This window comes from Candoia aspera, chromosome 7 (assembly GCF_035149785.1).
Source record: "Candoia aspera isolate rCanAsp1 chromosome 7, rCanAsp1.hap2, whole genome shotgun sequence".
Taxonomy (NCBI): Eukaryota; Metazoa; Chordata; class Lepidosauria; order Squamata; family Boidae; genus Candoia; species Candoia aspera.
In genome coordinates this window covers 17,667,414-17,691,183 of record NC_086159.1, presented here as the reverse complement: position 1 = coordinate 17,691,183, position 23,770 = coordinate 17,667,414, and the positions used below count along the sequence as shown (strand labels likewise).

General features: G+C 43.4%; 2 protein-coding genes and 1 long non-coding RNA gene across 4 annotated transcripts in view; all 3 read left to right on the top strand.

Annotated features, from left to right (window-relative positions):
* Positions 1–12,703, top strand: part of LOC134501360 (uncharacterized) — a 425,249-nt gene extending 412,546 nt beyond the window's left edge. Inside the window, exon 2 of the long non-coding RNA XR_010068348.1 lies at positions 10,324–12,703. This is a non-coding gene — a long non-coding RNA (uncharacterized LOC134501360). The remainder of the gene's footprint in view (positions 1–10,323) is intronic.
* DENND5B (DENN domain containing 5B) overlaps positions 1–12,703 on the top strand; it is a 123,044-nt gene extending 110,341 nt beyond the window's left edge. For both annotated transcript variants that reach the window (XM_063309098.1, XM_063309097.1), the window contains 3 exons: positions 4,318–4,444; positions 7,186–7,360; positions 8,691–12,703. In XM_063309098.1, coding sequence (XP_063165168.1) covers positions 4,318–4,444; positions 7,186–7,360; positions 8,691–8,874 — 486 coding nt within the window. In that variant the 3' untranslated portion in view covers positions 8,875–12,703. The remainder of the gene's footprint in view (positions 1–4,317; positions 4,445–7,185; positions 7,361–8,690) is intronic.
* Positions 12,704–18,552: 5,849 nt separating this feature from the next.
* SINHCAF (SIN3-HDAC complex associated factor) overlaps positions 18,553–23,770 on the top strand; it is a 32,711-nt gene continuing 27,493 nt past the window's right edge. The window contains exon 1 of the mRNA XM_063308043.1: positions 18,553–18,680. The gene's annotated coding sequence lies outside the window, so the exon portion shown is untranslated. The remainder of the gene's footprint in view (positions 18,681–23,770) is intronic.

Sequence of the window (23,770 nt, the reverse complement as noted above, 5' to 3'; positions counted from 1 at the left end):
GGAGACCCTGAGGTTTGCCTGGTTTGCGCTTAGTTGTCGCACAAACAGGGCATGCTGTGACATAGGCTTTAAGGTCTTTGAGCAATGTTGGCCACCAGAATTGCCGCCGCACGAGGTGGAGTGTTTTTAAATAACCGAAATGCCCAGCCAGCTTGTCATCGTGGCAGCGCTGGAGGATTGTTTTTCACAAAGCCTCAAGCACATAGAGACGATCGTTGTACCAAGCAAAATCGTCGGTGAAAGTTACAATGTTTTGATTTGTTTGTAACCAAGTGTCAGTTTTAAGGTGGAGGAGCAACTGTTGTTGCCAATCTGATGGAACTGGCAAGCGCGGCGAGCGGCTGGGAGGCGGGGCGGCTGGAGTTTGCGTTTGATGCGCTCGCGCCTGACTGCGCGTCACCACTGCCAAACTCAATTGTTTTTCGGTCCAGACGGTACCTTGGACCGTTGGCCCTGGGCCAGCATCTTGGGGTCGGCGGGAGAGCGCATCAGCTAAAAAGTTTTTCTTGCCTGGTATGAATTTAAGGGTGAAGTCAAAGCAGCTGAAAAACTCAGCCCAGCGAAGCTGTTTAGGGCTGAGTTTACGACTGGTGCTTAGTGCCTCCAGGTTCTTATGGTCAGTCCAGACTTCAAAAGGGTTTGAAGTCCCTTCTAATAAGTGTCGCCAAGTCTCTAAAGCAGTTTTTACAGCAAAAGCCTCTTTTTCCCAAACATGCCATCGCCTCTCTGTTTCGGTGAACTTGCGGGAGAGGTAAGCACAGGGTTTTAAGGCGCCAGATTGGTCAGATTGCAGCAGGAGTGCTCCGATTGAGAAATCAGAAGCATCCACTTGTACAACGAATGGTTTGGCAGGGTCTGGATGCTGTAAAATTGGTTCAGTGGTAAAGATTTGTTTGAGCGCTTCGAATGCCTGTTGACAGGTTGGAGTCCATTTAAGGAGCGCTCCTGGGTTTTTTGAACGCCGCGTATCCCCCTGCGCCTTAGTTTTCAACAGTTCAGTGAGGGGGAGGGCGATTTCAGCAAAATTTTGGGCGAATGCCCGATAGAAATTGGCGAATCCAAGGAAACTTTGTAATTGTCTCCTGGTACGGGGAGGCTCCCATGCCACAATGGCTTCCACTTTAGCAGGGTCCATTTCAATGCCCTTAGCGGAAATTCTATATCCTAGATAATCAATTTGTGATTGATGGAAGGCACATTTAGACAGTTTAGCATACAACTCTGCTTTTTTCAATTTAGCCAGCACCTGACGCACCAAGTGAATATGTTCTGACATGGTTTCAGTATAAATCAATACATCATCCAAATACACAAGTACTCCCTTAAATAGGTGGTCATGCAAGACCTCATTGATTAGTTGCATAAAAACCCCAGGTGCCCCCGACAAACCAAAGGGTAAGACTTTGTATTGAAAAGCCCCGAGAGGACAGTTAAACGCCGTTTTCCACTCATCCCCTTCCCTTATGCGAATATGAAAATAGGCTTCTCTCAAATCTAGTTTTGAGAAGATTTTGCCTCTGGCCAGATGTGATAACATATCTTTGATCAAGGGCAAAGGATATTTATTTAATATTGAGACCGCATTGAGCCCGCGGAAATCGGTACAAAGCCTCAGTGAGCCATCCTTTTTTGGTCTAAAGAGGACAGGAGCCCCTACCGGGGAGTTAGCAGGTTCAATGAAACCCCTAGCCAGGTTTTTGTCAATGAACTCCCTTAGCGTGGCTAGCTCTTTGGGAGACATGGGGTAGATTTTTGGGTGGGGTAACTTTACATTAGGTAAGAACTCAATGGCACAGTCTGTTTTTCGGTGAGGTGGCAAGCGATCTGCTTCCTTTTCCCCAAACACATCAGCTAGATCCTGATATTGACTGGGTAGTCCCTCAAGAGGTTGAAGTGTAACTTTTACAGTCAGCGTAGGGAAATTCCCACTCACCGAATCGTGGTCACGCCCGGTTTCTTCCACCTGCCCAACGGTGCCCTTCAGGGCAGGTGGTAGCCTTTTCCTGCCGGCTGTTCGAATTGTAATTCCTCTTCCTCTTCCTCGAATGGTAGTTCTGGTGGGTCTAGCTCCGCAATGGCAGCTTTCATTTTCCGCGGCGGGGCAGGCGACTTCACTGAAGGTTTCGCCTGCCGTTCCTCCGGACGGCGTCTAGGGCACGAAGTGGCGCGATGCCCTTCTTTTCCACATCTCAGGCATTGACCTTTGGAAAACTGTCGTTCCCTTTCCCCTTCCCAGGATTTTGGTTTAGGGCGGCTGGCCAGCCCAGTCGTACGCGCTCCTCTAGCAATTCGGGATTGTCTAAGTTCTTTAGTATGGGCATAGGTCTGCAGGGCGTTCTCCGCGCTGCCCGCTAACTGAATCCATCCGTACAGCGTTTTAGGGTCGTCTCTTCCTAGCGCCCAACGGAGGATTTCTGGTTCTAGCCCTTGCTTGAACATTTCAATCAAAGTGGGCTCGGACCAATCTTCCACCTTCCCTGATAAGGCTTTAAATTCCAGCGCGTAATTGGCAACGCGCTTGATAGAGTTTCCTCAGGGCATTTTTTGCTGTCTCTTGGGCTAAAGGGTCTTCGAAGTGCTGCTTAAGTGCCCACAAAAAGTCATCGAAGTCCTCTAACTCTGTTGCCTCGGTTTGGCACAGTTGCACATACCAATCAGCTGCCCTCCCTCTCAATTTGTTGGCAATAAAATTGATTTTGCCATGTTCCGACCGAAAGCTTCGGCCCCAATCCTCCATATAATGCTTGGCATTGGTAATAAAGAAGGAGAGTGTAGTGGGATCCCCATCAAACTTCACCCCAAACGGTGGGAAGTTTCTTACCGGCTCAGCTGGCGGTGGCGGCTCCGTAAACGTCAATGTACGCCGAGCCCCCAGGGGTGGCCGATCTCTGGACAGTCTTGCCTCTCGCCCCCCCAACTGGCGGGATGCTCGAGTCTTGCTCCTTCCCCTGGGTGGCAGGGTGCTGTGTCTTGGGTAAGCCAGCTGTGACGGCTCTTCCTCCCAATCTTCCTGAGTTGGCTCTGCACCCCTGGGGAGATCCTTAAGGATTGTCACTATCAGATTCATTTTATCCTCGATTGCTTTTATACGAGCAGGAGTGACCGGCTCTTCCATAGGTTGGTTGGTTACCACCACCCTCGGTGACAAGGGGATTTCGGGCTCCCAGGATAGTTGTGGGGACCCCCTCCCCGTGGCTCTTTCCACTATGGTTTTGTGTTCACTCCTGAGGCTCTCCTGCATGGATAGCAGCAACTCATCTAATTGAACTTCCCGCATCTCTCGACGTGCTGCTCTTTGCGCTCTCGAAGTTAGAACGGGCCGGGTCCTTGTCGAATCTGGCTCTTCCTCGCTCCCTTCACTCACGCGCAGCTGTTGGTCGGTCATCGCTAGCGCTCCCTCTTATCCAACGTTTGGATGGGGCTAGCGGAAGATGATTGAAATGATTCTCAGCTTTATGTAATGGTTGTCTAATCCCAAATACTCAGTCTCACAAGCTCGGGCTTAAAGATAACTGATTTATTAAAGGAATAGTATGCAAATACAGAGAAAGCTGAGAATGAGCAAAAGCGCGCCAAATACAAACTTAAAGCTTTGCCTGTGAGCCAGTCCCGCCCCAATCACCTGTCAGTGCGCACCCCCTCCCAGGTGCTAGGAACCGTTACACGCGCCTGGGAAAGTAACCTTGAACAGGAGCGCAAACCCAAACACACATTCCAAGGCTCCAAAACAACGGAGGGCGGAGGAATGGAAAAAACCTGAACGGCCGAATGAACACGGGAAAGGAGTTGACATGTGAAACGTTACAATGTTAACAGAACATTGAAATGGGAAACATGACACTACATTTCAGAATGAAAACAAACCTAAGCAGTTGTTTGTTCTGAGGCCTTCTTTGTCTCCCCTGCACCACAAAAAATATTTTTTAAATGATACATAAAATGGTTAAGATGGGCAAGGGAAGGGTCTATAATTGGAAGTGCACCAAATCAAGAATATATGGATATGTGAAAAAGTAGAGAAACATATCATGAAACAGGTAGCTTAGAAGAGGTGGAAACTGCTAATCGATATCTTTGGGTTAGACATTCCTGTGGCAGAACACGTATTCTGAGCTTTTCCCTCTTTTTTTGGCTTTTTTCTGTAAATGCTTTCTTTTGCTTAACCGCTTTTCCCAAATAGACCAAACTGAAGAAATGCCGCCTGTGCAGTTCAGCAATTTGTTGTTCCAGATGCAAAACTGTAAATATTTCTGTACAGCAAAACTGTAAATATTTCTGTAAATCTCTAAACAAGATTTTTTTTTTCTCCTTCTGTAGCGGGGAAGCCTTACCGTCCTTCTGTGTGGGGAAAATGGCCTGGTTATGGCACTGGAGCAGGTCTTCCACCATGGTTTCAAGTCTGCCCGTATCTTCCACAAGAATGTCTTCATTTGGGACTTCATAGGTAAAGTTCTGCCTCTTTGGTTCGGCTGGGCTCTGTGGGGTAGAGATCCCAATGACACTGTTAGGCCATCTCTGAGTGGGTGGTGACTAATTGCTGAGAATAGCTAGGACAAGCCTACTGTTAGTCATCAGCTGGCTTTGCACATTGTGCTGTGCTAAAATGTGGTGGATTTAGCTGGTCAGTGTTTGGTATGAACTCAGTTACTATAGTAGGCAACCATGGTTTAGGTCATAATGCAAAGATGAATCATCTTCAGCCTTCAGAATCTTATTGGTGGCCCCCAGCCTCCCAAATGTTGGTGATGTAATTTCAAACCTTTTTCAGGTTATGGGGCTTTTACAGGTGGGAATAATAGCAGATTGCCTCTCGTAGATCTCCAGTCCCATTTTTCTTCTGAACTACCCCAAGGCCATTGTTAGCACTGCCCCTTCTGATGATGCCATACCACATCACTTCATGGCATCCTATCTCCCCTCAAAAATTCTCCATCCCTGGATTAGCATGTTCTGTAATTTGTTGTTTATCCAGTAAACTAAGATTAAACAAATGGTTGCTAAGCATTCTTAGCAACTTACTTAATGAGGTAGTCCTTCTCAGGCTGCCAGTTTAAGCACCACTAATGGGGAAAAGTTATATTTTGATATTTTCACCATTGTTGGCTGTTGAGGAAGAGGTGGTAGTTTGGATTTTTTTGAATCAGAGTAGCCAAACTCAGCTATTTCTAAGCTGATTCGGGTGTTGCTGTCCTGGTGACTCCTCTGCATTATGGGTGGGGTTTCTTGACACACTGTTGACACTGAAAATGAAAGAGACACTGTTGACACTGAAATGACAAATGACAGAGGCATATTGGTTTAAGTATTTCCCTTACTTCAGCAGGCGCTTCTCCATATAACTAAGATATTCTGTGTCATAGCTTCCCTTTGTTTAAACAGGTCTGTCTTTGCAGAGTGATTCTTAATTTACACTTCTAGTGTCAAGTAAGAGAATGCACAGACTGTGTCTGCAGTAGATGCCTTAAAGGCAGTGATTAGCTCTAAATCCATGGCTACAGTGTCTTAATACGTTAGGAATGCATTTAAAGACCGAAATTAGCTGTGGCTCTAGCACTGACTTTGCTGTCATTCATAAAATCACTCAGTACCTCACTGCAAGATTGTTACTGTAACTTTTCCTTACTTAGTAAGTATTTGCAAAGTGATAATTGCCATAAATAAGTCTTCCTTAATGCTGACTTGCTGGCTAGGTATTAGAAGTAACACTAAAAGGGATGTAATTGATCACGGAACTGTGCTCAGCAACGTAATTGTGTAACTAATATACATTGCCTCTCTTGGTTTGAATTGGGTGCTGTGCTTTCATTTATACCTCTAAGTAGGTTTACCTTTCCTGCAGGTGTAACTTCATTAGTCTCTTCTGTATGAAGTTGCAAAGTGTAGCTTATGCCACCAAATTGACAAAGACCAGATTTCAGTTATGAAGCAAAATGTTTCCAGGGGTGGCTGCCATTTTGCTTCAGCCAATCCTGCTTTCAGACGCTTATTAATATGGGCAAATCCAGACTAGTGGCCACCGTGAAAAAGACCTGCCTCCTTTGCCATTTTTAAAAACATTTTTATTTTACAAGATTCCTATGATGGCCCAGTCCTAAGACTGAAAGTAGAAAGAAATTATAATGAAAGCAGAATGGTAGGATCATAAAACAAAACACACAAAATCATATAATAAAAATAATAAATACTAAATATATGCAGCTGGCAATATAAGACAGCTACAGCACTGCACGACCCACACATTACTGGCCTTTAAAAGAGCATTGAAAACATGGCTCTTCCCCCAGGCCTTGGGTTAGCGTACTTGCAAGTTTTGTTGCCTGTTTTTATCTCTCCCGTTGGGAGAGAGTTGGTTGTTGTTCCCTCCAGAGACTTATCTTTGGGTTTTATTTATTTTTATATGATAAGCCACCCAGAGGCACTGGAATTGGTCACTAGAAATTTCATAAATCAATCCCCACATTTAAAATTTATTCTGGGAATGAATCTTTCAAACACTGCTCCATCCCAGCCCCTTGAAATCTGTCTGGTCCCCATGTCCGTTAGTGAAAAACAACGTGATAACAAATCCAGCCACTGAAGAAACAAGGGATTGTTCGAATGGGGATAGTTGGCTATGTGGGAAAAATAACTTACTCTCTTGGTCACGGGAGATGGAGCGAACAGGAAAGGGTTAACTACTTCATGAAGCTAGAAGGCAAAGCTTCAAACCATATTATGACACAAAATTATGTGTCATCCAGGTTGGTGTGCTCTTTCTTTTAAAAGAACTACTTTTAAACCTGCAATACTAGGAAAGCTTTTGTTTGAATGCCTTGCAAAAATCCAAATCTGTTTTATCTAAAAGTAGGCTCTAGGGTCTACTTTTTCTCTTTTAGAGGAAGAGAAGGAAATTTTGAGTTAAGATGCAATGCTATGCCTATCTACTTGGAAGCAAGCACCACTGAGTTCAGTGGGAATTATATTTTGTGCCTTCAAGTCATTCCTAAATAAATGTGTTGGTTAATTGCAAAAAGATCAGGAAGGCAAGATGCATGTGATGAAAGGAAGGGGGCAGGGACACCACTGGAACATTACTTCTCTATAATCCAAGCTGCTAAATGACTTTTCTGGGTAAAATAGCAAATTCAATTACTAAGAGACTATTCTGTGTTGGGTGAGTTCATCCTCTCTTTTGTCCATATTCAGAAAAGGCTGTTGCCTATTTTGAGATGACTGACCAAATTGGAGACAATGAAGACAACGTTCTTCTTCAAAAATCCTCTTGCAAAACATTTTGCCACTACGTCAATGCCATCAATACTGCTCCACGGAACATTGGGAAGGACGGAAAATTCCAAATTCTTGTTTGTTTTGGAACTCGGTATGTAGAGATTTAAACATAAAGAAGCATTTTGAAATGAACTGTACCAGAAAAAAGTATAGTGGCAAAGGTGTTGAATGATGGAGGCCAAAGTTCTCAGCCTTGGTAGCTGACTGGGTGATTATGAGCAAATCATTATCTCTCAATCCACTTACCTCATAGAGTTGTTATGGTGGTGAAAAGTTGGAGGTGGGGGTGCTGTGCATGCTACCTTATGTTCCTGGAGGAAAAGCAGGATATGAATCTTTCAAATAAATATACTATTTTCTTAGTATAAGCTGATGTCACAACTGAGACTAGTAGTGACTTGCCTAGGACTTCTATGGCATCATGTGAATTAGGATTTTGAAAGCAGGATTTTTCTAACCTCTATTTGCCTTTTTTTTTTTAAATCATTTAATTGTATATGAAAGGGTTGTCAGAAGTTGTTGTAGCATTTCAATATAAATGACCAGTGAAATATTTTGTTGCCTTAAGATATCTTTCTAGGTTTTGTAGACTTCATTAGGAAAAATACATTCACATTCAAAAACATAACCATCCCACAGTTCATATGATAAGTACTCTCAGATCCAGCAAACCCTGTTCTTCCAAAGGAAAAAAATTCCACCTGTCCTAACCAGGTAGATATAAATAATCAAATGCCTTCATTTTGTTGAGAGAACTAAGAGCTGAGTATACTGGTTGGAAAAAATATTTCTTGTCACTGTGACCAGGACAGAGGGACAGGAGGAAGAGCCGAGACCAAGACAAGGACAGATAAAAGAGAACTGAGTCCGGGGCAGGAATGTAACCAGAGTAAATGTCCCAGACAAGACCTCCCTGGTTTTCACAAAGAGAAAGGGAAGGAGGGGGGAATTCAGACTTGCAAGGTTTGGTTACTATAGCTTTACAATAAAAGTAGTCCTGACCTACATAACTCTGGATTCCTAGTCTGATCTACCTTGAAGGGGTGAGATCAGCAGCTAATCCCTTCCTTCCTTGTAGTATTGGAGGTACCAAAATGCAAAAAGGATGGATAGGTAATACAAAAAGTAGCATTTATTGGTAAACCACATACATTTCAGCCTACCACTAGGTTTTCACAAGACGCATTAATATGACTAGTAAAAACAGCAGAATAAAGGGACTTTCAAAATTGATTCCCTGAATGCATTGCAAAGGCCTTTTTGACCGATGCCTTCTTGACCTCCAGTCTTAAAGCATGCTTCTGCTGATTAGACGTAGCCCTACAGCCAGGATTTTTTTTCCGGAAGCAGTTTTATATCTTATGCCAACAATAGTGTCTCCCACTGCACCTTAAAAGAGCTTGGTGATACTCTGTCCACAGGGATCATTTACTCGCCCAGTGGATTCCATTATTGGCAGAGTGCCCCCCACTTGCCCGGATGTATGAAGAGAATGCTCTTCTGCGCGATCGTATGATGGTCAACTCCCTCATCCGAGTCTTACAGACACTGCAGGACTTCAACATCGTCTTGGAAGGGTCCCTCGTAAAAGGGGTGGATGTGTAACATCTAGCTTGCAGACAACTTTCTTTGTCTCTCCCTCTCACACTTCTCTCCTTTCCTTGGCAAATGAAATGCATCAAGCAGGGAGAGGGCAAATCTGTGGAAATCCAATTGCTGGTGATCGTGTCCTGCTCTGTGTTTAGATCAGCTTGTTGATAAATGGAAGTGGCTGTGACAAGACGCCTTCCTGATCTGCCCCAACACTGCAAAGGAGCTAAGCTGCAGTATCATAGTTTTCAAATCAGAGGTTTTGTATAAAAGAGTATTTTCATGTGTTGATTGTGTGTAAATAGGCTATCTTCCTTTAGAAATGCTAATTTTTTTCTTAGAATCAGTGTTCTGGGGCAAGGGGTGGGGATGTAGCTTAAAACAACTTTATAGGGGAAGGGAGGAAGCATTACTTGCGCCTATGGGGGAAAAACCACTTCATGTTGTAAATATTGTACAGATGTAGTGGGGGGTGGGGGGAGGCCATGTTGCAAAGGTAGCCACTGCTGTACTCCTCTTGTGAATGTACATGGTTTGCAGCTTCCCCGTATGTGTTGATCTCTTGTTATACCATTTAGATTCAGACTTTGTGTGTGTGCTCTGAATCACCTCTGGGTCATAGATTCTGGATCTTGTCAGTCAGCTCAAAGGGTGGATTTTTTTTCCCACCCTGAGGAATCCCTGTACCATGAACAGGAAGTCATTTTAGAAATTTTGCCACCCGAGATGGCAAAAATTGAAGAAAAACAGTATTATAATTGTGACTGTTAATAATGTTTTCAACTTTTTTTTCTCCCTCCTGCTATCATCTTCCCTGAGATTTTGTGTCCTGTGTTGACAATGCCTTCTTCCAGGAGATTTTCTTGGAAGAGAAGAAAGAAAACTTTTGGAAGAAAAAGTGTCCCTTTGCCATCAGCAATTTAGGCAGAATTCCTTCAAATGGTTTCAGATAGTTAAAGACTGCAATCAAACAGCAACCTAAGCCATGCTTCATTTTAAACCCAGTTTGTTGTATAAGCTAGAATTAGCCTTGCAGATGTATAAAACAGGTTTCTCTGACCTGGTTTATTTTCTTTCTGGTTTTTGTTGCTCTTGCACTGTGCAGATTGATTAGATTTGGGCAAAAACAAACCAGGAATAAGCCAGGAAAACATATACCATACAGGTCTGTTAACATTCTAAACCACATTAAAAGAATGATAAACTATACCCACTACCCTAAATTAACTACCATTTAGCCCCCAACTCCACTTGCATGTTTTGCCAACTCAAAAACAAACCATAATGTATTTAAGCAATGTGTAAATTCAGCCAAGAAACCTGTGGCTATTCCCTCTCCTGTATCTAGATCAGTGTTTCTCAACCTTGGCAACTTTAAGATGGGTGGACTTCAACTCCCAGAATTCCCCATGCTGGCTGGGGAATTCTGGGAGTTGAAGTCCACCCATCTTAAAAATTGCCAAGGTTGAGAAGCACTGATCTAGAAGAACAGGCAGTTTGCACAATGGTTTACTACATTGGAGGCCTTTCCTATTTGGTGAGTTGCTCATAATCTGCTCACAGATTCCTCACAGGAACAAGAACCTTGCAGCAAAATTGTAGATAAGACCTGTGGTGATTATGCAGAAACAGCTCTCCATGCAAAAAAGTAAAGACTAATTTTTAAAGGTGATAGTTATATTACCTGTGTGGTTTGTGAACTAGTTCTCCATTGCTCCTTCACGCACTATTCAAAGAAGATAAGTTGCTTATAGTCATTGGGGAAGCAATGTGAGTTCTAGCAATGGTGGCACAGAAAATGGACTGCAACCTAATTTCTTCCATGTAACCGCAGCGTCCACAGGATACCCTGGGAGGCATATATAAGTGCATCCAATTCACCACAAAGGGATTTGGCAACCAGAATGTGAAACTGGCGTTTGAAGGCCAACATCTTCAAATCCATCAGGGGGTGGGGGTATGAGAATCTCCATAGAGCTTCTGCAGGAGGAAAGCAAGCTTCCAATTACTCCTAACCATGAACTTTCCCCTGCAGCAATCAGAAACTAGATACTGAAATACCACAAATGACCCCAGGTAGATCCCTGCATAATATTGATGAAAAGCATGTGCGTCTGTGGCCTGGAATGATTCTATTTTCATATTTCCAATGAGCTAGCTAAGAAGCAATCCTAATTAAAGCTGACGAGAAGGGTATGTGTAGGAGTATCATCACTTTTCCTTACTCGGTATGCTCACTCTACTTTTCCAAGTAAGCTTTTGAAACTTCAGCTCTTGGCTTTGACCTTCCAGTAAGCATTGAGAACTACTGCAATTCGCATCCAGTCCTCAGCCTACCCTGAAGAGACAGACTTCAGACTATGATTCTGTTTAACCTCCATTTTGGCTTTTTATATTTCTGGACCTTTTCCGTGTTTAATGTCTCAAAAATGGGGATCTAGACCCAGACAGAGAAGAGGAACAGAGAGGCTGTCAAATACCCAGAATACATGTTTTGCTTTTTGGCATGTTACAAAACTGTCCCAACGCTGGATCCCAAGGCTTGTTTTCAATAGTATGGTATTAAATGAAAAGCCTAACGCTAATTGATTTGGGTGGCTCCATCCATTCCAGATGAACCAGGAGTGAGCTGGATTGCTGAACAGATGTCTGCCTTGCTTTGCATCGGTTGGTCTTGTTTGTAGTTCCTTCTCTGATGACAGGAAATTGATGTGAATCATGTTAAATACTTTATGCTTGAAAGTCACAGGTCTCTAACATCTCCACCGGTATATAGTGCTAAATATCTTACCTGACAATGTCGTTTCTGTTTCACAGCATATGAATAGTGTGCGAGGAACATTATGTACAGTGTATTCTTTTTAGGCAATGAAGTACTGTATAACTGTGTAGTATTATTACAACCTTGAGGTATTTTTGAAGCATGGGATTGACCTCTAGTAGACTAGTCTATTTGATAACTTCAGGAGTGCAGTTTTTGGTGACTTTTTTCCTATAGCGTGCAACTTTTCCCCCCTTTTAAACAGACAGTGCTGATCACTCGGAGCTGAGTGATTTGGTCCGTCAAACTTTCAGAAATCATGAAGAGTTAATTCTCAGATCGGCAAGGGCCACGGCTTTCTAAAATTCAATGCATCCTATTGATATCAGTGTTAACCAGCTACTGTTGATTTTTAGAAGCTGAATACTTGAAACTACCAACGCTTTCTGTTAACCTACAAAGTAAAAGGAAGAACATTGTATGTTCTTTCTAGTATTGCTATGCTAGCATAGTTTTTTTTAATCACCCAAGACGACAGAATACAATTGAAACGTTGATTAATATGTAACCATAATGAAATTGTTTTAAATTGGAAACCTTGCCACTGCAACCCATTTACTCAAAAGGTTCAGTTTCACTGTATTAAATGAGAGTGATTTCTGGGTAAAGAAGTTTGGGTTTGTGCTGTTAATTGCCTCTGCTTCTGAATATGTTTTAAGAGTATGCTTGCAGTTATTTCATTGATACCCCCCTTTCCCAGACAAAAGTGTCTATCACATAAGAAAATGTTGTGTGTTAAACTTGAAATGTACAAAATACCTGGTGTAGTTACTAAATAATTCCTTTTCCCAAGCCCTTGTTTCTTCAGAATATGTTGCTATTTTATCTTTCACATTAGCAGATTAATCAGGATTGGATAATATTCAGGAAACGAATATTGGTTAAAAAGTATTGTTATTTCAAGCACTTTAGCATACATATCACAGACTGAAGCGGGTTTGTTTTTCTCCAGGGATTGGATTAAAACGAAATGCAGCTTTTCATGCAATGGTCTTTACAAATAAAACTCTGAGAATAGCAAAATGCGTCACGTGAGGTTTATTACCCTAAATGAAAAAGAATCGGCAGATTTTCTGGGAATTCTGGAAGTCAATTTATTTATAAGGTTTATAAACCACCTCCCTCCAGAGCTCAAGGCAGTATACAATATCAAACTCACAATAAAACCTAATATATAAATATCTGGTCAGATTAAAGAAAGATTGGGAAGGCTGTTCTAGATTATTTGCTGTTGATCTGCTGAAGATGAAGAGGTATTAGATATCATGCAATGTATGTACAATTCATTTGAACAGCCCACACAGTGATAATGCAGAAATTACTAATGACATGTTAAACTTTGGAAGAATTAAATAATGGATATGAAAGTTATTAAATGCTTGAAATGCACTACAGGAAGACAGAACATTTAAAATCCTGAGTTCCTTAGTTTCAGCCACTCTAATGATAGAGACTTATATGGCTAGTTTTCACATAGTACTAAGCTGCAGCTTTTAACTGTGGTTTGTTGAACAGCTATAGGGCTCCAGCAGACACAAAATTGGTAGATTCACATATTGTTGGCCACAGCCCACCACAGTAAGCATGACCAAGCCATTGTTGTGTTAATCTAGTTTTACCATGTGCCATTTAAATACTGACGCTACATTAGAAGCATCTCCCGTCTCTGAAGGACATTTTCTAGTTTTATTTTTCCAAAGTTATCCATTGCCAAGCTCCAGTTGCTGATGGCTGTGCTTCAGCTCGTAAAACAGGCCATTTGTGTCCATTTGCCCGTAAACACAGAGGAGTTTTAAATGAGCTCATATTTCAAAGCTGACATGTGACTGATGGGTGTTTTGCAGAGATGATACGCTTACAAAATGGGTAAGGTGATATTCAGCTGGACTGACTTTTGCTTGGTCAAATGCTTAGAAGATATCATTTGACATAATCTTGATAAGACATAATGGAGAGCAAGCAGATTGTCAGGCTTTTCTTTATATTTATCTAATATATTTTAATCCTACCTTTAATGTTACTCTCATGACAAAGTTAGCTTGCTTTTGTGGGAATCTTGCTTATTTTCCCAATTTAGCCAATAGTTCTAGAATTCCCAGGTGGCACCCAAGTAATAACCAGGGCCAAATTTTGCATTGTTTCAATGATTAGCCAAGGTTGGTTAAGTGCTAAAATCTTTTGAGCCTGTTTTGGGATTTCATCCAAGGGTTAACAAATACAACATTATTACTGCAGTGTAATCTACTATCACTTTCCCTTCTTCTGCCCTACATGCCCAAAAATGCTTCTGAGAACCTCCCTATCCTCCAGAGATCTGGAAACATTGCTAAATTCTAGTCCAACACATCCAAACACACATCTCTCTCCCTCCTGTTCGCAGCCCCCACAGTCCCCAGAACAGGCAGGACCAAGCTTTCTGCAGAATGTGTACCTTGCTTAAGTACCCATTTCATTCATTAAACCCAACCAAAGTTCCCCAGAATAGACCAGTTCCTTCCATTTTGAATGTACGTATGTGTATGTTTTAAGGAGTAATCATTTCACCTCTTTAAAATCCTCTTAACCCCAAAGCTTCAACCCTAAAAGGGATCCAGAATTTGATCCACCCACAATATAAGGAACCAACCCCCCCCCTTTTTAAAGTGCAGGTAGTCCTTGACTTACAACCATTCATTTAGCAACTGTTCAAAATTACGACAGTGCTGGAAAAAGTGACGACTGGTTCTCGCACTTCTGACTGCTGTAGTGTCCCCGTGGTCACATAATCAAAATTCAGGTGCTTAGCAACCAGCATGTATTTACGACGGTCGCAGCATCCCAGGGTCACATGCTTGCCATTTGCAACCTTCCCGGCTGGCTTCCGACAAGCAAAATCAATGGGGAACCACGTGATTCACTTAACAATCGCCACAAAAAAAGTCATAAAATTGGGTGCAGTTACATGATGCCCCACTTAACAACCGTACCAATTAACAACACATTTTCCGGTCCCAATTGTCGTAATTCGAGGACTGCCTGTATAGACCCAGTCATAATTAATTTCTATTCCAGCACTAACCAATCAATCTCTCAGTGGCATTAAACTACTGAGGCTGGATTCCCCCATTACAATGCCATAAAGCCTAGAATTTTATTGTATATTTATTTTGTATTGTAAACCTCCCAGAGTCCCTCTGGTCGGAGGAGATGGGCGGTGACAAATTTGATAGATAGATAAATATGCAGCCATTATAGTTCTAAAGTCAAGACTTACGTCTTAGCATTTCCATGATTCACTGACTCATGGTTAAGCAAGCCATGGCTTAATGCTGTGAGCACAGCCTGAACATCATCTTTGATGACCAAGAATGATGACAATGTTGTATACTTGAACAACAATAGAACAAAGGTTATTATTACTGATCACGGTCACTCACGCCTTCGCTACTTCCCAATGGCATTACTGCCACACACTCTACGTAAGACTGTTCTTGAAAAATACCCAAAAGCATCAACTGGGCAGAATGCAGTGGCACTTGGAATTCTGGACACACCAAGGTTCACTTGTGTGACACTGCTGTTTCACAAGCTACACTGGCTTCTCTGCAATTCAAGGTTACCGCCTTTAAGAGCTTACACGACCTACAAGAGCCCCATGCCAGGTTACTTGTAGGATCACCCAACTCTGAGGATCTCTGCCAATCCCACCAGATCTGTCTGGAAGAGCCCACTCCAAATCCCCTCTATCAAACAGTGTCATTTTGTAGGACTTGGACCTTCTCTGTTGTGGCACCTGAGATCCGGAAAGCCCAACCCTCTTGATCTTCAGATCTGACTGCTCCCCAGGCATTAGGGCTGGGATGTTAGGGGAGCCCAAAATACGTCTGCTGTGAGTTGTTATGCAGTGCCTTGGTTATTGCGCTAGGATTATTTTAATTATATCTTTGGTTTGTTCTAGGAGTTTTATTATATTTATCTTGGTTGTTAGCCACCCAGAGTCATTTATGTAAGATGGGCAATCATAAAACAATTCTAAATAATACAAGAAAAACTGTACTGATGCATGTGTTAACATATGTTCACTACAGTTCCAAACATGCATAGCCTAATTAAAAAAAAAGAGACATAAATGGCTATTCACACCAAAATGCATATTAAATGTAGACTGCACACAATACTAGTGCTTACACGTATGTGCTAATGTATTGTTACCAAGCTTTACACATACAGCATTAAAACCCAGAGTGTTTCCACATGTATGTTGAAGGTTTACTAATGTGGTGCCTGTGAACAACAGAGCATCTCGGCTGATTCTGTTTTAAATGGGAGTTGCAGTCCAATGCATCTGAGGCATAAACTCAACTGGAAGGAGACCTATTCACTTATGCGCATGATAATATTGTTTATAGCTTGACACAGGTGTAAAAAGCAGACATCCATCAACCAAGGCATCAGCTGTCTTTTTATAAATCTAGAAAATAGGTGTTTTGGGGTAGCTGGGTGTCCTCTGTCAAAATATGGCTATATTTATTACCCAGCCTTACAGTGCAATTTCCTTAGTCAGTCCAAACCGCTACTGCAATTCTGGATTGTAAACAAGAAAATTACGCATTAAAGGAAATACAGTAATGAGAAGCACATGTGAAAATGAAGCAACAACTGAATGCTTACCTAATCAGATGCGGTCTCTGGTTGCTTGGGTGGAACTGAAAGTCAGAAGACAAAACACTTGATGGTTAAAAATAGAGCAATTTGTTCTGCATAGTGACATTGCCAGAATTTGGAATTAGTCAATTTGAAAGACAAGCCTGTCACATTTGCAATTCTCACAAGTATATCAAGGCCTGGATTAAAACCAATGAACTTCTAAAATCGGTCAAAGTCAAAGTAGTTCATACATACTTCCTGTATCTGCAGTGCATGACTGCATAAACTGCTCTTAATCTTGCAGTTCCACTAAGTTATTCACAGACTTTAATTCCATCTACTTCTTTATTTGAATGTGTTTTATTTAAAGATAAAAGCCTCTCTCCTGCTACAGGTTTCAGAACGAACCAGAATCATTTCTGAAAATGATGCCACATGAAGCAGAAAAGTGAAAGGTTAAAGTTAAAAGAGCTTGCCAGTGTAAATTCAGATTATACTAATAAGTAGTAGATTGGTTATTATTTCAAAGCTTTAAAGTAACAGAGGTATGAACAAGTTCTTACTTGAAAGTATTATAAAGGATAGGACCTAAATGAAAACCTCATTGTCACTTGTAGATTAGGAGCCATCTTGGAAGGATTTCTTAATTTAACATTCTCTGTTATCTTTTTCAATTGTATGCATAGGCAACAGGGGGCCAGTGATGGACACTGCTAGATAGGGCTGTGTTCACTCAACACCTAAATCATGGTTCGTGTGATCAAGGTTTATTGAATAAACCATTAATGGCTGTTTCACACACTAATCAATAAACCATGCTTTACAAGGTACAATGCCTCAATTCACAGAACATGTTAAACTATGCCAAACAAACCACATAGTATATCATGTGTGAACTCAGTCATTAACTGAGTGGTAGAAAATCTTTTATGAGTGCAGAAGCCCTCAGGTTCAAGCCTTGGAAAAATCACTTATGTGGAAACTCCGCAGAACTGTTAGGCACTTCACACAACGGGCCATAAACACAGCCTTCTAAGTTGTGCAAATGCAACTTACAAACTGCCTTCCTTTGCCCTTAATCATCCTGACTAGTATTGGCAATATGGGCTGAATTTATTAAACCCTCAATTATCTGAGCTTGTATGCCACTAACCACACACCCTTGGGTTCACATCACTCACTAGTGTTAACTTTGATTAATTAAACAGCTATGTACTAGCAACCCAATTTCCTGGCTTTGCATGTTACCTTGAACCATAAACTCATTGTTTCAAGGTGTTCAGCAAACCCAGCTCAGGTGTCTGCATAGACATACTAGCTTAAAGCACATCAAAGGAACCTCACTGAGCTTGAATGAATTTGAGCAAATATGTATTCTGCCTAGACCTGTCAGGATATACCAATGTACAGTTAGCCTGTTCTGTACAAGGAGCGGAGATGGGATGTAAACAGCTCCGGAAAAGGAGGATGAGACGTAGTCAAGTAAGAATCCTAAACAATATATAACAGCTGGTCATGGTGCCTGGATTTCCTTCCAACAATGAAAGTAAAAGGTTTGTATTCACATAACTTTCTATGCAACCCATGTAGGAGACTTTATTAGGCTTTTTCTAAACACATTTAAAATTTACAATTTTACAAAAAGGGTCGCCCACCACAACGTCACCCAACAGCATCCAGGAAGGGCTTCGTCCTGCCTGTCCTGCGAGTCGCAATTTCCACGTAGATGCGCTAGATCCTCCCTTGCGATAAGTAAATCAGGTTTTCCCCAGCAGCCAGCGCTGAGTCCACAAGGGCGGCAGGAAGACCTAGTGAGCGCAGCAGGTGCTTCAAAAACGATCCGGAGCAGTCTCATCTCTTCCCAACCGGTACTCCGTCTGGGGAAAATGAAGCGTTCCCTGGTACAGAAGCCGCCGTCTTCGCCTGAAGGAGCTCTTGCATTAACCGCACGGGCAGGATTCGCAAGTGTCCAAAACGCCGCGGCTAGCGGCGTGACTCCCACCCCGCGCCCGACGCCGACCTCCGCGACTGGTGCCACAGCCTTGCCGCCGACTGTTCGAACGCTCCTCCTACAGTCGCTGCATACGTGCCTGACGTCGCTCACGTCACAATGACTAGCCCCTCCCCCGTGCGTTTCTCTCCCAGGCTTTTCGCTCGGCCCTTTCCTCCCTTAAAAGGACAATGGTACGCGCATGCAAAACAGCTTGATTGAGAAGTGAGCCGTGGGAACGGCGCATGCGCACACCGACTAAAAGTTAAACCAATGATTCCAGTCCTTGCAGCTCTCCAGACGCAGGAGCTAGACAAGGAGCGTTGCGTAGCGTGGACCGGGGGAGCAAATCGCGGCACACCACACGCGATCGGTTTGCTGGAGGTAAGGGATTTCGGTGTATGTCGGTTCGTCTTGGCATTTGTTGAAACAGCGGTCCTGAATAGGGATTCTGGCAAGTTTTGCGTTACGCGTGCAAATCCAGTTTTTGAAAAGCTAATCTGGAGGAAAACTCATGGATGACTGAGGACAATACTTGTTTTTAGATAGAGCGATTGATAGAAGGCATTATTCTCTCTATTCCGTTGGAGGTTTGAATGCGCATCGTTGCGGAAAAAGGTGAATCGGGGTAGGAAGAGGTGGGTTGCATTGTTGTGAACATGAGGCCAGTGACAACGACTTTTTTCCGGAGGAAAACAGTTAAAGAATGAGTGCTTTTGAGACCAATTGCTGGGTACAATCCTAAAGGGAACGTTATCTTAGTATTCACTTACTTAAGAAGTGAACTCCCTTGGACATATTAGGATTTACTTTCAAGTAAATTATTCCGCGAATGTTTTAATGGAGTTAGCGGTTTCCATCGTGACTGAGTCACTAGAACCCTCCTGTTTCGTTTCGTGAGTGGTAAACTCTTAAAAACAACTTTTCGAAATAACCCAGGGGCTCTAAGAAATAAGGGGAAAAGAAAAGCGAGTTGTAGACCTATGTATCTTCTTCTACCTCAGAGCAATCCTGGTAGACATAATGAGTTTATCCGGGAGCGAAATAATACGGAATTATGGCAGCCACCGTTTGCTTATTCGGTAGCCTATTGGTGGCTGCAGCGGCCAGAGTAGCGTGGTCCGTTAAAACTATGGACGCGGCGTTAGCGACTAGGAGAAGTAAAGTGGTGGGGGGGGGGAGGAAGAGGAGGCAAAGTTTGTTACAGGTTTTCTCTCCAGGATTCCTAAACCAGGAGTGGAAACTTCGACCTCAGAACCATTCCGATTCCAACGTTCCATTTCGAACGCTTTCCGGGGCGTTCGAAAATAATACACCTGTAGATTGGGTTGAAGAAAAATAAGTTGTGACGCGGGGCAGAGAAGCGGATAAAAGCCCGGGTGGGGGCGTCAATCTGCGTTTCTCCAGAGAGGGTGAAAAGCAGCGGGATGGGAAGGCGGTGTAAGTGGTTGCTCTCCAGTCTCCACCTTCGGAGCCCAACTGTGGGCTCTGAGATTTGGGGCGGGCATGTGTGCTGCCTGGCGTGCTTAGCAGGTCGTAGCGTTCCTTTTAGTGTGTAAAAAATCTTTCTTACTAAAAATTATTTCCAAATATTTAGCCGTTGCACAGATTTCTCTCATTGGTCGCCGGAGCTGAGTGGGTGGTGATAGCGGAGTGGGGGAGGAAGAGCCTTGCCATCTTCTAAGCCCAACCGGGGCGAAGAACGAACTTTGCAGATCCCACTTTGATCTCACCTTCTTTCACAACAGCCGCCTCGCTGCAAAGCCTCCCCTGTGTGCTCCACCCACCTCTGCGAAAGGCGAGTTTTTCTTTCAAGTGAAAGAGGAACTGGCCTTTTCCCCCGCCTGGCGAAAGCGAACAAAGGGCTGCCATGAGCATGTGGCTGCTGTGCTTTGCGAGCTGGGCGCGGGAGCTGGGACGGTTCTCGACGCCCGCGCCCGGTCCCCCTGACGTGGACCCTCGGAGTAGAGGACGAGCGCCCGGGGGGCGAGTCCCGCACGCTGCGGGCGCAGATCTTAGCGTTGAACCTCAGCGGCCCGAGACTTTTTCTCGGAGGTTAAACTTTTCCCTGCGTGTGCCCGCAGCTCAAGGTATCACGTTGCGCGCAGGGAAGAGAAGGAGGCGTGTTTAGGTGCCTGGAAAGCAGGAAGCGGCGCCTCCGACGGATGGGAACGGAGCGGATGGTGGGCGCAGCACCCCCCCCCCCCACGCGAGATCATTGTTTGGGAAACTTCGGGCCCCGCGATGGGGAGGCGTCCGATATTCTTTCCCGCTGTTGGTGCGCGCTGCGTTGCACGCCTCGTGCGCCTGTTGATGGGAGGTCTTGTCGAGCTCGCTTTGAAGTCGGAACTGTTGCCATGTTTGAATTACGTCAGGGCAGAGACATGAGGAGGAACCAGTTCTGGGTAACCCGGAGACCGTGCGCGCGCTCGCCCGCAGCAGGTACCCACCCAACCCGCCGCACAATAAACTCTGTCCCCTGGTAGCTGGATTGGGGAGGGGGAAGATCTTTAACGAAGTGCCGCTGACCAAGGTGCGGGGGCAGCCCCTGTCCCTTCCTTTTGTTCCGCGGCGAAACGCTGGGAGTAAACTTTAAAGCGCAGCTGGGCGGCTGATTGCGTCGCGCCACCGGACTGGCTGCAAGGCGGTCGGCATGACTGCGCCTCTGTGAGCTCAGTCGGCGTAGTTGGTGGTTCGGCTTGTCCTGCAAACCCATACAAGTGGGTTAATTCAGCGAATCCCGGGCCCCTTAAGCGTGGGTTAGTGGGTTGCCTCACATATTGGAGGAAAACTTGAGGGCGCGGAATTCTGGCTTTGCTTTTCCCAATCTCCTGCGGATCCCCTTCCCTTTCCAGTGATTATGGGATGCTGGCATTTCAGGAAAATTGGCTCTGCGTATGTGTGTGTGTTTTTCTGATACCAGAAAACCTGTGGCAGTGGATATGACCCATCTCCCTCCCCCCCACAACAGCATTCATGCAGACTAGAAGAAGAGTATTTTGCATTCCTCTCAAGCCACCCAAGCAGTGAGTTGCCATTATCTGCCATTAAAACATTAAATTGGTTGAAAGGAAAATAGGAAACCTCAGTGTTGCCTGTGCTGACAGTGTTTGCAGTGACCATGCAGGAACGCTGTTCTTACCTCTGCACTCCCTACCCCATCACCAGGTCTTTATTAATCAAATCATGCCTGAAACTGCCCTAAAGTTCAACTTTAGGATAGCTGTGGCTGAAGTTTTGGGTGTCTGTCCTGAAACTTTGTGGCAGTGATGGATGGGGGGAGTATCATTCCTGTGTTGCAATGAATAGCAGCCCTTTATTATTATTATTCTTATTACTATTACTATTATTATTTTGCTGCCTCCTTTTAAAAAAGATTCAGTAGGCAGATCTTGAACAACACAGTTCCTGGTGCTTTGTGATTTGGCCTTTCCTCTGACTGCAGGAGGGGAGCCTCTGATTTTTCCTGGGGTCTGTTTTGGAAAGTAGGCCATCTTTGGCCGAGGTGGACACAGATGGGTGGTCTTTGTTTGAGGCAGAGCTTGCTTGTATGCACTGGTGTGGCCTTCCTCTCAATTGCAGATACTGTTTTTATTGCTTCCTTGCTTCGAAATGCCTTTCCACTTCAGTCATTTTGGACTTGTAATTTCTCCTATCCCTTAAGGGCAGGGAGGCATATTAAAAGGCAAAGAAGGTCGAGAACTTTTGAAACAGGACATTAAAAGCACATCCCCCCCATCTCAATAATGTGGGTGTTCAGCATTGATTGGCTAGATTTTTGTGGGAAAATCCTATCCCATTTTGTTCAGCGTTCTTGTATGTACTTCAGTGGTACAACAGCAGCTCATTCTGAAAATATGTTTTATCGTATTTGGGTATTGCCACCGGTTGCCATATAGATTTTAACATAATATGTTTTATCGTATTTGGGTATTGCCACCAGTTGCAGCCATATAGATTTTAACATAAAAATAAGACCCATTGAATTCGTAGTGTTCATACGTGAAGTCCTCAGCTCCAAGTGAACATAATCACGGTTGCTCAGACTGTGCCTTTATTACTTCTGTACCTTGCTTACCAAATTATAAAACTGCTTTAAAGCTAGGGATACTCACTACCTTTGCTTTTTTCTTTCTTTGAGATCAACTCTGGACGTTGAGAGCATTATATGAACAATAATAATGTTCCATAAAATCTCTTCCGAAGAAATGCAAATGCTTTTTTTTTCCCAGAGGGGAAATGAGTGAATAAATGGGAAAGTTTGTTAACAAAGTCAGGGAATCCAGGCAGGTTGGTTGCTGTTGCATCAGTATTTTTTTGGTAGCAACAATAAGATACGAAGTATCTGTTGGTGTATTAATTCTCACAGCAATAACCTTGTAAAGCACTGTTGTGAATTCCAAGGCTAAGAGATAGTAGCTTGTGCGTGACCACCCAGGCAGTTTTTCGTGGCAGGGAGGTTCTGATGAAGCTTGAGGATCTTTGCAATGCTACATGTGTGCCAAGCGCAGAACTGGTAAGGCCTTTCTGATGGGGTTTTGTGGGGCTGCAGTAGTCCATTTTTCATAAAGATGCTAGCTTGTTTTTGGCTCTGAGACATATTTTCGCAGAATCCTAGCATCTCTAACATGCTTAAATGCATACAGGAGTTTGAACATAAGCAATCTAGATTTTATAGTCTTGAATATACACTGTTGGTGAAAACTCATGGCGATAGATCATATCAGGATTCACATACTGATAGAACCCATGGGTTACATACAGGAGGTATCAGGGTCAATCTTGGCATCTCTTATAGGGCTGAGAAAGATACACCATCGTGCTTGAAACTCTGCAGAGATGCATCTAGCCCAGTGTTTCTCAACCTTGGCAGCTTCAAGATGTGTGGACTTCAACTCCCAGAATTCCCTAGCCAGCACACTGGGAGTTGAAGTTCACACATCTTGAAGCTGCCATGGTTGACAAAAAACTAGTCTAGACAATGCCTACAATACTGGGCTAGATGGACTATCCTTTGTGCCTATCTTCACACAACACTAACCCTTTTTCTTTAAAATTGCATTGTTAACAAAAAAGTTTGAGAATAATCATATAAGGCAGGGGTTACAAAGTGCTGCCTGTGGGTTTGATGCATATACTCCTCCCAGATGGCATCTGGAAGACCCTGATGCTAAATAAAACTTAAATTAATTTTCAGTTTGAGGCCAGTGACATCATAGACACCATTGGTCCCCAGACCACAGGTTGGAAACCATTGCACTAACCCTATCGTGACATGAATATCTTCTCCATCTGAAAGCTAAACTTTTGTTCTTCCTGCATGTATAACATCCTCCTGGATTCTGTTTTCCAGTCCTTTTCTTGGTGATGATAATTTTTATACACTGCATGTCAATCTGCAGCAACAATAAAACAGGAAAAGGATCAACTTTAAGCAACCCAATTGAAGTTCAAAAATAGCAAGTGGGAAATAG